The following is a 15,756-nucleotide window of genomic DNA, read 5'->3' on the forward strand; positions in this document are numbered from 1 at the left end:
GCAGATAGGCCTATGTGCGCGAGAGAATATCAACAATATGCGTCAAAATTACCCGGGGAAATTCGACCTGCGATTTGTAAGCAAAACTGTTGTAGGACTACTATTGGTAAAAACGTCATTTTGGTCACTTTGAAGTGACACAAATGGCAAATTAAGCTTTTATCTATCCATTTCGAGATATGTAAACCAACAAAAAAAAAATGCTTTTTTATTTGGAAATTCGAACCCAAATCACTTCCCATATGAGCCCCAATCCGCCCCCCTTCTTAGAAAAACATGCATGTGCAGCTACAGGGTGTGTGTGTGTGCACGTGGGTGTGCATGTGTTCAAAGAGTGATTCCTGAATTCTGATGCTTCTAAATGTTTACATTGGTGATATGGAAACCTGACGTTGTTATTGCTCTCACCTTCCCTTCTGGCTATGTTACCTCTCCAGTGTGCAGTGTAGCCTACATGGTCTCCGTTTTCCTGTGGTACAATACCGTGGTTTCTCTCACGTCCACACAAACGCACGTGCAGGCAGCTACATACACAGTCAGTAGAACAATCCTTGGCTGAGTGTTGTATTTACAATGCTGTTGTGTGGTGGTGGCTTAGGCTATGTGAAGTGAAGCCTTCCCTCCTCTCCTAGCAACAACAGCCTGTGTGCTCCACTGATCTGTGATACAGTACAAGTCCTGCTGTCGGTACAATGCCGTGGTCTTTCTCTCTCTCACTCACATACACAGTCCAACAATATTCTTCCTAGTCACTCTCCGTATAGCCTGGTCCCATATCTGCTTGCGCTGTCTTGCAAATTGATGACAACGACCATAGGAATTGTGAAGACATCACAAACCGATATGGGACAAGGCTAACTCTGGAGTCACAGCTGTTCCATTCCTCTACCAGGGAGGCCATGGCTCCTGCATTATCCCAACCAGAGGCATCAAAGAGCAGTCCAATTTATGTATAACTTGGGATTGGGATGGTCAGAGACATCTGCATGGTTATTTTCACCACAGTGTAATTAGTGGCGAGTCGGAGTGGACTCTGGCGGGGGCTGAACTGAGGCCAGGGGCTGGGGAAACCAGCCTGGAAAACAGACGAATGGGTCTTTAAGTCATTAGTTAGTGGTGAAAGTTTTAGTGAACAGCTTCATCATGCAATGCCGCAGTGCCCTTTAGGGCGCTCAGATGCAGGTGCCAAGAAGGTGTTGCCGAGGTGACGAGCGACCGCCATGTTTAGACTTAAAGTGGGGGTTGATTCATTTGGATCCAGTCAGTTGGATTCCCGCTGCTTACTGCTTGCCTCGTCCCTTGAGACGACAATCAGATAGGCAAGCTGTTATTTTGCTGTGTTCTACTTAGACTACACTTTGTCTATGTTTTAGAGGTGTTTGTAGTTCAGATGTTGCAGCCAAGCAGGGCCCATGTTGAGCTCTAGCTGTGTTTGAGAGAGAGATAAGCCAGTGTTTGTCGACTGCTGGTAGAGCCGGCCAAGTTCCACAGGTCACTCCCTCATCCCTGCCCACGGTCATGTCTCTGCCGTGTGTGTGTGCAGTTTTTGTCATTGCATCACCTTTTGGAGTACAAAGCCTTGGGATATCAACGTGTGCAGAGTGCAGTATGTTTTGGAGTGGTCCATCTAACCCACTTTTAGTGTGTGTGTGTGTTTTCATGGAGGTTCTGTCATTATCAGACTAACCTGTGTTATTTTCTGTGTGCTCCACAGAGCCAGTCCCGGCCTACTCGTCGTGGCAACGGGAGAGTATGGACAGCGAGGAGGCGTGCATTTCGCCCCAAGTGGGGGGCCGCCTGATTCGCCAGCTGATTGAAGAGGACAGCGACCCCATGCTGTCCCCCCGTTTCCACGCCTACGGTCATTGCCAGCAGTACATAGATGACACCGAGGTGCCACCCTCGCCGCCCAATGCACACTCCTTTGCCAGGTGAGGAACCAACATGGACTTAAGTACTGTTGACTTTGGGGACTAGTAGTGTGTGTGTGTAGGTTTGTTTGTGTGACTGAGTATGTGTTACTGTTTTTGTGTGGCACTGTTTTATTTACAAGATATGGGAGTCACATAATGTGTGATTAGATGTGTGTTCATGCATGTGTGTTTTTACAATGGGTGGTCATCAGATTGTGTGTTTAGAGTAAAGGCGTGTGCATACGTCCAACGTGACTCTGTGTCCATAGCAACAGGCAGTCCTTCTATTTCTATGGCTGTGTCTCTATCCTGCAGTCGGAGAAGGAGTTCCTCTCTGGGCTCCTGCGGTGACGACGACCAGCAAGAGCTGACCTCAGTCCAGCTCTCCAAGAAGATCCACGGTCTCAAGAGGAAGATCCACAAGTACGAGGAGAAGTTTGAGGAGGAGCGCAAATACAGGGTAAGTAGTAGACCCTCTGTAGCTGAAACATTGGACAGCAAGGAAAAATGAGTGAGCCACTTTCTGATTGATTTCTAAAGTAGCTACAGTATATCAGAGAAGGCAGGGCAGCACAACGAGCTTATTAGGAGATATAGCAAGGCATCCTAAGAAATGCACAGAAATATAAAATGCCATTTATAAGACACGACTGGCTTCCTTCAAAGTAAACATGATTAGATAGTTCATAATGAGACTCAGCTGATGGGAGGGGTGTCAGGAATGGGGACAATTGATAAAGTCAAGATGTTGTGGGAAGACGTCAAACTACCCACTGCTGCTGTTTGTGGATTAAGATAAATCATGTTGTTGTTTACAGCCCTCACACAGTGACAAGGCTGACAACCCAGAGGTCCTGAAGTGGATGAATGAACTGGCCAAGCTCCGCAAAGACCTGAAAGAGCACAAGCTCCACAAGTCTGAGGAGGACCTCCCTCCACTGACCCGCCAACGCAGCAACACCCTGCCCAAGAGCTTTGGCTCCCAGCTGGAGAAGAAGCCCCAACAGGAGAAGGCGCCCAAGCCCCCGGTAGAGAACACCCTGGAGGGTGTCCAGAACAAGCTGCAGGAGAAGAGGGACGAGGTGGGGCGGCCCGAGGACGTCAAGGTAAGATAGGAGCCGCCTAGCCGCTTATTGTACATGCCGGGCCACTGTTAATAGCTAAATGCTATTGGTTAACGGCTAAAGGTGTCTTCCTCCTCTGATAGGATATGACCCGGGAGCAGATTGGCGCTGAGAAGGTGGCCTTACAGAAGGCTCTCCTGTACTACGAAGGCATCCACGGTAGACCAGTGAGTGTCTTGTCCACTGTCCCTTTTCTGCCCCCCCAAAACTATTTCATAAAGCCTTCTAGATAGCCCACCCATCTGCCTGAACAGTAACTGATAGCTAAAAAAAATCCAACAAATGCATTAAGTCAGTCTCTGTACAGTGGAAAACCTGACCTAGATCACAACTGAAGAGTGAATAATGTCTTGAACCAGGCTGTTTGTGTGTGTGTAGAGTGCAGAATGTGTGCACACAGATGTGCGCTTTGAACTATGCAATCTTTTCATGGAACCTAGATACAACGTTGGCTGCATTTACACAGGCAGCCATATTCTGATATTCTTTCCACTAATTGGTCTTTTGACCAATTTACACCAGATCTTTTCACAGCAGACCGTTTTCCAGAGCTGATCTGGTTGGTCAAAAGATCAATTAATGAAAAAAATATTAGAATATGTCTGCTGGTATAAATGCAGCCATAGAGACCCAGATACAACAATAAATTATTAAAAGGATGAAATACCAATGAAAACATGACCTTCTGCACTGCAATATATCGTTATTGGCAGGCCAAACGTCTTTAGACAGCTGTAACGAGTATTGTCGTCTCAGCGACAATGGCTAAAGGACAAAAAGCCAGCTAACGTCTTAATTGAACTGGAAAGGAAGGGACATGGACTCCCTTTTTGATTGGACTAATTGCAAGGGTTAATCCTTGTTAATGTTGTTTATCAGAAAGTGGAAAGGTGTCGCTTCTGACACCCATAGCCTTCCCTGTGTGACTTTATATCCTAGTTTAAGGCCAGTTGTCCTCTGAGGTACTAAAATTTAAAACATTTAAAAAACCATTGGATTTGAAATGATGGGGTTGGAATCTATGTTACCTTGCATGTTGTGTGTCAGCCCTAGCTAGCAGATTGCTATTGTAGCGCCCCAGAGGAGTGCTAATGCTAGCTAGCTAGCGGTGTGCTATTGCTAACAATGTGCCTTTCCCTTTTCTCTCTGCCTCTTCTCTAGGTTACCAAGACTGAGAGACAGATCATGAAGCCCCTGTACGACAGATACCGCCTGGTCAAACAGATCCTCTGCAGAGCTTCCACCATCCCCGTCATTGTAAGTATAGCTAGCTCTCTTTGCTCTCTCCCTTCATTTTCTCCACAGCAGAGTTGTTCCTGGGTTTCTCTTTGAGGAGCTGGTGGTAAAGGTCACCACGTAGCATTGGCTGAAGATCAAGCTCATTTACGTGGGCACTTAATCCTAACAACGCTAATGTTAGCATTAGGCTATCATTAGCGTCAGTGTCCATAGGCGGGACTGTATGTAGTGGCTAGCCGTAGCGCTAGGTTAGTCTCAAGGCCAATGCCCTAAGCCTAAACTCTGTTTAAGCGGCTCAGTGGATCCACAGGTTCTTAACAGAGCTCAAAGGTGACAAGTTGGGGCCACAGCAACTCAGTTGGCCACAGGGAACTACGAACACATACACACGCACACCACAGCTGTGCAGACTCTCCCTCTAGACTAGAAAGGTGGGTACGGAAGGGCAGAAAACACTGTTCAACTATTCAGATTCTCATCAGATATAGGGATTCGCTGAGGCTGGATTCAAACCAGAAGGGGATAAAAAAATATATGTATAATCTCACAATAACCTCTACCACCAATACATTAAAGATTATTAGAATATATTTTTCCATTGTAATACATTTCATCTCCATATGGTTTATGTAACGGGTATACAAGAGGACATTTTAATGTTTTGTCCCAGTTTTCCCCTTTAATTTCTTGTGTAAACACTTTGATTACGCAATATGTAATCTGTGTTATGAACCTAATGTACTGTACAGAACACACTTTATATAATAGGTTTAATCCTCATTATATAAATTGGAGACCTAGCAAACGTTTAAGTACTGTACATGGTGGCATATAGGGTTATGTCAACTGCTGAATTCATTGTGTCACGAGCTGACTCGTGATACCCTTATCTGTTTGATCTAAGACCCTGTTACACAGCCTGCCTTTCAGAGGCTTAAAATCACACGAGAGCCTAGTGCTATGTTTTCACTGAAGAAGCCTATTATGGTCGTGACAAGGTCCCACAAACAAGAGCAGGTCATTCTGATCCTAGTACTTGGTACAGGTTCCAAAAGAAGCATGGTAGTGTTCAGCAGAAAATCCTACAGTGACAAACCTGATCCAGGATCAGTTTGTAGTGGATGCTATTCAGTCAGTTTCTCTATGTGCTCTGTAGTCAGAGCTGAACTGGGGTCAGTTCTCGAGTGGTAACCCCTCCTTGTTAACTCTCAGGCCTCCCCCTCCAGCAAACGCAGAGGTCCTCTACTTCAGCCCATTATCGAGGGCGAAGCCGCGCTCTTCTTTGACGACATCAAGGTGAAGACACACTGCTGCTCGTGCTCGACTAATCAGTGATCAGAACGCAACTCCCTCCCCCTCGCACCCTCCAATCCCCTACTCCCTCACCTCTCAACCAAACCTGATTGCAGCCTGTGGATTGGGAGGACACCCATAGCACTCGTGGGGGGGGGGGCGGTTTTGATTCAATATCAACTTGGTTTTTGATGCTTAGATTGCTGCTTCATGACTTGTTAGATTGATTGCTTTGGGATCAACTTGATAGTGTGTGAGAAGGACTAACAAGGCGACTTGCCTGTGCATGGTGTGTGTCAATGTCTGTGTACACCAAAAAGAAATCAGATAATCAAATGATCCAATCAAGCAAAAACAGGGAGATCATCAAGTCAACGCTGGTCTTGAGATGCTCATCACGTGTGTGCTGCTATTTGTGGATGTATTAGAATAGTTTTGATTTGAGACAATCTAAAAGAAATTCAAAGTGGAAAAATTAACAATAGACATGTATTAACCTCATCAAACTTGCCTGTGCCTGAAAAATGACTGAATAAATGTGTCTTTGTGCTCTGATTCCAGTAACATTAGATTCACAATACTTGATTCTCTTGCATTAACCTAGCTCTTGACCCTGGGGGTCCCTTGACAGCCCCATGGCGCTACGATCAGTTCACCCCAGCATCGCTCACCCTTTCCCCCCTTAAGCCTCCACTGACCTCCCCCTTCGCTGGTTCTGTCCCCATAGGAAGAGGAGGATGGCTCTGAGGATGACTCTGAGTCCAACAACAAGCCCCAGTGCCAGATCACAGGGACAGTGCGTCCAGACTTCAGTATGCTGGGCTTCCTGGACCAGCTGGAGGAGGAGACGGACGGCTTCATCTCGCCCGTCGACGAGCTCTCGCCCTCCAAGAACACCACCGACATGCGTCTGTCCAACCTGCATTCGGCCACCATGTAAGCACCCAAACCAACACTGACCTCTTCTTATTTGCCCCTGAGGGGATAAATTGAATTGGATTAAATATAATTGACCTATATCTAAATAATCTGGATGGGTGAATAACATGGACATTGTAGTTTAGATTGTAGAATTGAAGCACTGCAATCATTAGTAGTCTCATGCTATTGTTGATGTCTTATCAATTCAAGTTAGCTGTGGTATTTCATGTGTTTAGAAGAACGTTCACTTCTTAAACAACTAAGATTGAAACAACTTGAAGGATTTTAAAAGCCTTTTAGAGTCAAAACAACCTTTGAGGTTCAGATGCCTAAAGCTGTGTTTGTCTCTCCCCCACACACAGGCCGGAACTAGTGGAGCAGCTACAAGATGCCCGGGAGGAGAAAAAGAGAATCCGCAAGAACCTAAGAGAGTTTGAAGATCAATTCTTCAGGCAAAACGGCAGGTAAGATGACGATGATGCGAGGACTCATGATGTACTATCCATCTTTGGTTGCACAGCCATTTTGACCGTCGTCCATTCAGCTAATGTTTGTATTTTGCTTCCTCCCACTTGCTGTTGCCATAGAAACGTGCAGAAGGAAGACCGCTCCCCTTTGGCGGTAGAGTATAACGAATACAAGCACATCAAAGCCAAGCTTAGGCTGATAGAGGTTCTCATCAGCAAAGGAGATGCCTCTAAGTTCCTCTAAAGAAACTAAAACATCAAAGACTGACAGAGGAATGAATGAGGCTCCGTCTCAATAAGAGATGGACCACACCAGCCCATGGAAAGGAAAACCATCCATAGCAAAACAGATACACCTCATCATCCCTCACAATATTTTTTATTTTCTTTCTTGTGCCAATTGTGCCATAGACACATTTGGCTTCAGGAGATGCCAACATGTTGCCCCCTGATGAATCCCAACTGTAGAAGGGAAACGGTATGGCTTAGTTACTGACCTGAGAGGTGTTGGAACTGACATGTAGGTGCTGCCCCGGAGGCTACTCCATCTTGTCTGTTGTTTCCCTCGTATAGAAGAAGAACCCCGGAACTCAAAATGTCAGGCATCTTTGAATGAATACTAACCTAACGTAGCAGGCCTTAAAAGACGCCTGAGCAGAGTCCCCACATCGGTTTTTCAGGGGAAGTGGAGGAAAATACTGTATCCCTGAAAACCGGAAACACCCGCATTTTCCTGCCCCCGCAGAGTGGACCAAAACCAACCTTTTTTCAAAGGAATATTTTTTTTATTTTTTTGTGCATCTTGATATTGATTGATACCAAGAACTACCCTACATTGAATAGTCATCACTAATTTAAAGGATACATTTACGAAGAGTGTTGTATTGATTTAATTTATTTTTCTTTGAATGTTTATATGGTAGTTCATATAGACTTTTATATTGGATTTTTTTTTAAGTCTTAAAATGTGGAGTATAACATTAGATTTGGGATTATGTACTTTAAGGTATTGCCATTTTGAGAAAGAAGATTTTGTAATCAGAAAAATTAAATGAGGGGATTGTGTATTTTTGTAAGGGAGACAGTTACAATCTGCATGCAAACAACCAATCAGAGAGCCAGTCTAGCAGAGTTCAGTCAATTGATGGATTTTTAAAATGTAACTCATGATTGGTGCCATATGCCACATTCACGTGCAAGTCGGAACTAGGAAACTGACATTTTCGACTTGCAAACTAGTTGAACGCTGCACATGTATAAATACAACCAGTTAGCAAGTCGAACATTTCCGACTTTCCTAGTTCCGACTAGCACGTGAACGCGGCAATAATCTCGATGTTAACCTAGGAAAAACACACTTGTCATCATCAATGCTTATATTTGTTTGTTTCCAGAAATTGTGTTTATTTTTAGCATAACTATGAGGAAATGTCAGAGGAGCGTTAATTTGTTTAAACTGAACTAGAATGCAAAACAAATAGTCTATGATGTGTTATTATGATCCAAAGAAAATGACTCAGATTGCATACCAAAATAGTGTAGTGGATCAATGTATACAATTTCATGAATTATTGTGATCATGGTCGTCAGTCACTTCTGAATTTGACTGCTTGTATATTATTTTGCGTTGGTGTGTTTTCTTTTCCTATTCACTTTGTGTGAAGTAAGCTATCCTGTCTTGAAATCAGTGGTATATTTTTGCTCACACTTTTCAACACCGACTAGGGCCATTTTGTGCGGAACATCCATCCTTAAAGAAAAGTCCCAATAACTATCAAAATAGCTGCCAATCCCCAACGCAGAACCTTCAATACTCAATCAAGGCATGCTGCTTTCTTTATGTAGGTATTTTATCATAGCCTTTGTTCCTTGTAAATATGGATCCAGATCTATGTTTACATTGCTAAGTGAGCAAGTACATTTTTCCTTTTTCTCCAAAATTGATCATTTTAACAGTGTGACTTTCGTTTTTATTGAATGTAAAACACTGGTGGACATAATGAATTATGGGTGTGTACATTTTAGTACATAAATTGTATATATAATATAAAACCAAACATATTTTTACTGAGTTTGTGGTGTTGGGTTTTCATTGGTGTGGTGGTGAATGTCAACACATTTCACAGGGAAATACTACAAGAATACATCAATGTCATACATGTAAAGAACATGGCAATTTCATTCATATATTGGTTGAACTTTACAACAAAATTAATTTCTTTACACAAAGTCCCCTTATATGCACCTCTCATTTATCCACAAGCAAATCCTTATTCCCAAACCAACCTATAAAATAACTTATTGATTTAAAACACAACTACAGGGCAAGCTGGAATTACGTTTTATTTGTTCAGGAAAAAAAATAGAAAGAAAATGTCATCCATTTAAAAGGTACAAAATTAAATATGATATACTTGAAACAATCCAGTTATAGATCCACTAATAAGCCCTTATTTGCAAACATTGACCCCGTGATTTGGAATTGTCGCCATTACAGTGGTGAAATAAGAATAATAAGGAATGAATAGGCTTTTCCCCTAGCCTGGTCGCTGATCGGTTTGTTGTCTTGCCAACTCCTTTAGTCAGCAAAACAGCACAAACGGATTAGGGACCAGGCTAATAGAACACACAGCCTCCCTCAGGTATTGCCCTAGCTCAGCTTTGAATAAACAAAAGGCCACTATGACATTGTTTTTTATGTCATTGTCTACACTGAGGGCGACGAGAGTTATAAATCAAAATAATAGTAATTATTCCCCTTGGGCAAATTTGTGGCTATTGATGTATTAAAACAAAAGACAAACAAGGAGACCAGCCGTCCCTATAGATAAGACATGTTTGTCTTAACCCCAGTTAGTGGAGAAAGACATGGCTTGCGATACAATACCTCCATTGGCTGAGACGTTCGGTAATAGGACTGAATAGGCAGAATGCACAGACAAAGTTATTTTTATCACTTGCATATCAACACACGATCCAGATACACTTGAGAGAAGAGTAATTGAAGTAACGGCCGGGAAACGATGCAGTGATGTTCAGAGTGCAGCGTCCCCCTGACCCTCATCCAAACGGCATTACATTACTGAGCTGTTTGCTTCAGTTCGTTATTGCTAATAACATGACCCAATATAATCTGTTCCTTAAACCTAATCAATCACCCAAGCCTAATTCTGCAGGTCAAATTGACCAATCCTAATGTCGTTGGTCCGAATGCGGTGTCATCATAGAAGGAACCGGTGGGAACCATGAAGAGATCATCTGTATATCAACCTATTATCCGCCAGGCCACGAATGTGCACTCATTCTGACCCCGTGGCACCAATAGATCTCCCAGATTGACATTGAGATGATTTCTTCCTAATCTGGGGTTACAGGGATCAAATCAATTTGGATTAGCTCTATTTCTGCGTTTTGTTTATAATGTAACAATGAGGTGTCTTTTTAGCGTTTCCTCTCGACAACATGCACACAGACATTTTAACATCCATAAAATAAAGACTTCACCAATACTACTGTAATAAAATCACTCCAACGGCATCGCAATCAAAGAAATATTGATAAATGTAAGATTGAGGACATGTAAGTAACTCCAGTCGGTCAGTTAGTCTTTTTAATGTAGAAATAGACTGGTATTGTGGGTATGGCATTAGAACGCCATGTATTTATTGGGCTTGAGTATGGAACTGTCTGCCTGCTGTTAACTCATGTATTATGTGTCCCCAAACTGACCCAAGATCAGCGGTAAAAGGCCAGACTGATGTATTAATCTGGTATCATCTGTCCTCAAACGGACCCAAGAACAGTGGTAAAAGACCAGATACCAGGTTAAGGGCTTCAATGTTCACCTCTGACATGTATCATTTTTCAAATCCCCAAAAATTATTCAACAAATTATCTTAAAGCAACAAAAAAGCTGGTTTAATTAAAACTGTTCAAGTTATGTACATCAATCTGCATAGAAGACAATTATAACTCAAAATATATAATCTCTTACTGTATAGGGAAAGTGCTATGGAATAGCAGCCCCCTTCCCACCACCCATCCGTCCATCCAGCCACCCCCATTCACAGGGCGTTGTTATTAAAGTACATTAGCATTAGCAGCCATGCTAATTCCCCCTGGTCCTCCGGGCCTCTAGGGGGCGCCACTGACCCAGCCACTGGGTCTCACACCAGGCTGAAGCCCTCGTACTGCTCCACGGCCTGGGTGAGACGGCGGTGCAGGGTCTCTTTGGTCTGGTAGCGGGGCATGTCCAGCAGGTTGTAGCAGGTGTGGGCCACAGGCAGATAGTGCTCCTCGGCCGACGTGGACTGGATGGCGATGCGGAGGCTCTCCATCCCATGGATGGGGATGCGGTCGCTGCCCGTCAGGAATACTGGGGTAAAGGGGAGGGCTAGTGTTAGCATTAGGTATAGTATTATAGTTGAGAGAGGAAGGGATAGCGTTAGCATTAGGTATAGTATTATAGTTGAGAGAGGGAGGGATAGCGTTAGCTTTAGATGTACAGTATCGTCGAGGCTGATACTCAAGCAGCTTTCTTTCCTCGTCTTCTTTCCTTGTAGCGTTAGAAATAGATAACATTGAGCTTGAGCCACTGGCTAAGTCCCAACACTAGTAAGTGCCTATTTAGACCTTGAGTAAAACTACATATTGTCATTGTGATAGTTTAACGAGGTGTTGGCTGAGGGCTCTACTCAGTATTTACATAAGAACCGAGGGAGCTCGTATTAATACTTACATAAGAACCGAGGGCTCTACTCAGTACTTACTTAAAAACCGAGGGCTCTACTCAGTACTTAGTAAAGAACCGAGGGCTCTACTTAGTACTTACATAAGAACCGAGGGCTCTACTTAGTACTTACATAAGAACCGCTTCTTCTTTTCCAGAGGGAACTCATGGAATACCTCCCAAAACATCCTCACAGTCGGATGAGTGGCTGAATACTCTCCTTTGTAAACCGCATTCTGTAGTAGAAAAGCCAAAACAACATAATATGGTTCTATTATATTAGGGACAGTTATGTAACTGAAGTTGGCCAACTGCTAGGACTTCTATGAAGCATTCTACTTGGTCACTATCATTAAGTGTTATTCAGAGTTAGAACATGATTCCTTCATATGTGACAGCCTGTGGAATTCCTCACAGAGCTGTGTGTGTGTGTGTGTGTGTGTGTGTGTGGTGCATACACTCACGCACTTGTGTGCAAACCCTTTACCTAGCCTAACCTAACCCCAGCATTCAAACTTCATACACATTTCCCACATTCTGAGCAGTGCTGTGAAAACACCCCGCTTATGCAAGAGTCCCCATCATGTTGTCAATATCCTGCACACGACACTCGCAGTAAACACAGATCACAGACCCCTTACAATCATCTGAAGGCATCAACACGCTAAAAACAAACTAATCCAGGAGAAGCCCAGTGCACATTACTTACGGTGATCTTGACCTTTTCAACTTCCTCCATTAGCCAATGGCTAATCCCCATGCCCTCCCCGGCTCTGCCCTCAGCGAGCCATACATGTCCCGACGTTCGAACTTGACCAGGCAGACGCTCAAACTTCCTGGTTTCTGACTGGGGTTTTGTCTAATTGGCTATGCCCTCGGGAACTGCCTGGTCAAGACAGGTTCGTTTTAGTGATGGGTCAACAATTATTTAGATTAGTTTTGACACTGCTTTGCAGTATGGCATAAACTGTTTTATTATATTTCACACCCTCCCATTTTGATGTTCTCCGGTAACAGTGTGTAGTGTCAACACCCGTGTTTTCCATGGATGTTTGACTCAGTGACTGACTGCCCTGGGGTGTATTCACTCTCACATTCTCCATCATCTACCATTTAGGCTTAGCTTAGCATTAGCACTCTAACATTCTCCATCACATACCATTATGGTTAGCTTAGCATTAGCACTCACATTCTCCATCACCTACCATTAGGGTTAGCTTCGTATCACCTACCATTAGCGTTAGCTTCGTATCACCTACCATTAGCGTTAGCTTCGTATCACCTACCATTAGCGTTAGCTTTAAAGCTAAAGCTCACCTTCTCCATTTCCTCCCAGTTATAGTTGTTGTTTCCCACCACCATGGCCATAAGCTCAGAGGGCTGGAACAGCGACAGGATCTTCCCACCACACACCTTCAGGAACCCAGAGGAGAAGGCCTGGTACAGCTCGCTCACCGAGTCCCTGAACATGTACTTCAGGTAGGCCTCCACAAACTCCTCCCTGACACAGAGAGAGTCACACAGACAGACATAACACAAAGAATATTGAGTGGCCATACTGTTAACCGTCCTAATTTTGGAGATCCAATCAGTAATCTGGTTGTAGTTAATGGCCAGGGCCAGACCTAACCTTTTGTGAGCCGTATGCAAGCAGTTTTGCAGTTGTAAAACTAATTTCATGAAATTATACTATTTAACATGGGACGGAGAGAAAATGTTGCAGTTTTAAAGCCAGTTTCCGGCACGTATACACATTTTGCGATGGGGTGGATAGAAACGTTTGCAGTTTCTAAGCTAATTTACTGATATTCTGCACATTTTGCCATGACTTATGCCATCTTCATATGATTTTTGAGTGAGAGTAATTCCCTGTAACCATTTTCATTTGTTATTGCTTAAACCCCTGCCTCTCTCATGTTGCTGCACTAATACTACACACACACACACACGTGATGTGACAAGCCCCTCCACCTAAGGCCATGCCACACAGAGGGGTTGTCAGCCCTAAGATGGCCATCATGGTGAAGACTACATGGCCCATAACCCACTGCTCTACAGGTCAGCTGGCCTGAGTGGCCTCTTATGGTTTAAATGAATGGTTTCCCCACATGGAGAGCAGCAGGAGCTGCTGAAGACTATCCAAGCGCCATAGAACTGTTTAAACAAAGGACTTTGCTTCAGTTTGATGATTGAATAAGTTATACTCTGACAGAGCTAGGCCTTTTGATTTAGTTTGTCATTACTCTATTATTTGATTAACAAGTTTGTTATTAAAATTAATCATATGATGCAAAATTCATCATACAGGGATGATTTCTGTATTTTGAACATTACATATCTTGAAAACTTGATTGCTGACAAGCAAAACATTTTGGGACAATGTCAACAATGGACAAATGAAACAAATACCAAAAGATAGTTTTTGGGTGAAATTTTCCTTTGAGGCTGCGACTGTACATGTTGTTCCTGTGACTGTCAGTATAGCTTCATTCTCATGGCAGGCCTATCCCCTCAGGAGGGGAATAGGGATTTGTGAGTATAGAGAGTAGTAGTGAGAGCAGCACTAAGTCTATGTCCCAAATGGCACCCAATTCCCTATATAGTGCACTACTTTAAAGGGAATAGGGTGCCATTTGTGACACAATCTAACGGTCTCTCCCAGGAGGAAGTGTCACAGGGGAGGTGTTCTGTGTTCTGGAGACACGCTCTACTGGGCAGATTGGAGACCCTTGGCCACTGCACCGGCCAATCAAAACAGATTAAAATAGACCATACATAACCCACCACCATAACCATCTATAATTGAGATCCAAAGCTTTACCAGATGACATGGGACTGAGACACCCATCTTGAATTTAGTGACCATTAAGGGTCTGGGTACTGTGCATTCTGCAATGTGGATTGGAGCTCTACTCATTAATACTTTCATCCTAGTAATAAACAACCATGCCAGTTAAAGGATGGGACTTTCCCCGATTCATTTCACTCATTTAGTCAGGAACTTAACTGGTAAAGAACTTTATCTTTAAAACAGCACATGACTGGATAGAGAGAGTCAACTGTTCCCTTGCACATGGGATAGAGAGTCAACTGTTCCCTTGCACATGGGATAGAGAGTCAACTGTTCCCTTGCACATGGGATAGAGAGTCAACTGTTCCCTTGCACATGGGATAGAGAGTCAACTGTTCCCTTGCACATGGGATAGAGAGTCAACTGTTCCCTTGCACATGGGATAGAGAGTCAACTGTTCCCTTACACATGGGATAGAGAGTCAACTGTTCTCTTGCACATGGGATAGAGAGTCAACTGTTCCCTTGCACATGGGATAGAGAGTCAACTGTTCCCTTGCACATGGGATAGAGAGTCAACTGTTCCCTTGCACATGGGATAGAGAGTCAACTGTTCCCTTGCACATGGGATAGAGTCAACTGTTCCCTTACACATGGGATAGAGAGTCAACTGTTCTCTTGCACATGGGATAGAGAGTCAACTGTTCCCTTGCACATAGTATGTTTAACACACACACACATTCTGTCCCTGTGTGAGGTTCCTGTGAGGAGGAAAATATGATGATGGCAGTGTGTGTCAGGCCTGGAGCTCAGCACAGCATGGCCCAGGGAGGATGTGTGAACTCTGTGTAGCAACATGGTTGGCCACCCACCTGATTTCCTGACAGATACTGTAGCAGCCAGCTACAGAGACGTCAGGAGAGCTGCAGGGGAATAGGAACATTGCTCTTCGGCCTACTCTCCCTTTCTTACTAACACACACACACACACACGGCTAATACTCACACACACTGACAGTCACACTCAAACAGACACACACACTCCCCAGCCTCTCCCTCCAGAGATTTAACTGGCGAGCCCCACAGTCAGAAATAAAAACACTCGATCTGACAAACGCCAATGAGGAATGGGAGCAGGAAACTTGCCATAGCATCTGTGGGCTAAGCTAACCTCCACAACTCCACTCACAATAAACAAACCTCCCTCTGTGTAATGAAGAGGAAAGGTGACTCAACTCATTGTTTCCCAGTTTTTCCTGACCATGTGACCTGTCCAGGAAA

General features: G+C 43.8%; 2 protein-coding genes across 7 annotated transcripts in view; one reads left to right on the top strand and one right to left on the bottom strand.

The window, feature by feature from the left end:
* Positions 1-9,028, top strand: part of fam13a (family with sequence similarity 13 member A) — an 87,276-nt gene extending 78,248 nt beyond the window's left edge. For 2 of the 4 annotated variants that reach the window (XM_071407550.1, XM_071407553.1), the window contains 9 exons: positions 1,715-1,931; positions 2,229-2,373; positions 2,732-3,019; positions 3,121-3,204; positions 4,199-4,294; positions 5,489-5,572; positions 6,297-6,505; positions 6,853-6,954; positions 7,078-9,028. In XM_071407550.1, the coding sequence (XP_071263651.1) occupies positions 1,715-1,931; positions 2,229-2,373; positions 2,732-3,019; positions 3,121-3,204; positions 4,199-4,294; positions 5,489-5,572; positions 6,297-6,505; positions 6,853-6,954; positions 7,078-7,201 (1,349 nt within the window). In that variant the 3' untranslated portion in view covers positions 7,202-9,028. The remainder of the gene's footprint in view (positions 1-1,714; positions 1,932-2,228; positions 2,374-2,731; positions 3,020-3,120; positions 3,205-4,198; positions 4,295-5,488; positions 5,573-6,296; positions 6,506-6,852; positions 6,955-7,077) is intronic. The other 2 variants (XM_071407554.1, XM_071407555.1) reach the window with 1 other exon arrangement.
* Positions 9,029-9,282: 254 nt separating this feature from the next.
* herc3 (HECT and RLD domain containing E3 ubiquitin protein ligase 3) overlaps positions 9,283-15,756 on the bottom strand; it is a 32,708-nt gene continuing 26,234 nt past the window's right edge. For all 3 annotated transcript variants that reach the window (XM_071407556.1, XM_071407557.1, XM_071407558.1), the window contains 3 exons: positions 13,004-13,187; positions 11,820-11,922; positions 9,283-11,332 (listed from right to left, as the gene is read on the bottom strand). In XM_071407556.1, the coding sequence (XP_071263657.1) occupies positions 11,124-11,332; positions 11,820-11,922; positions 13,004-13,187 (496 nt within the window). In that variant the 3' untranslated portion in view covers positions 9,283-11,123. The remainder of the gene's footprint in view (positions 11,333-11,819; positions 11,923-13,003; positions 13,188-15,756) is intronic.

The sequence above is a fragment of the Salvelinus alpinus genome, chromosome 6 (assembly GCF_045679555.1).
Source record: "Salvelinus alpinus chromosome 6, SLU_Salpinus.1, whole genome shotgun sequence".
In the NCBI taxonomy this organism is placed as follows: domain Eukaryota; kingdom Metazoa; phylum Chordata; class Actinopteri; order Salmoniformes; family Salmonidae; genus Salvelinus; species Salvelinus alpinus.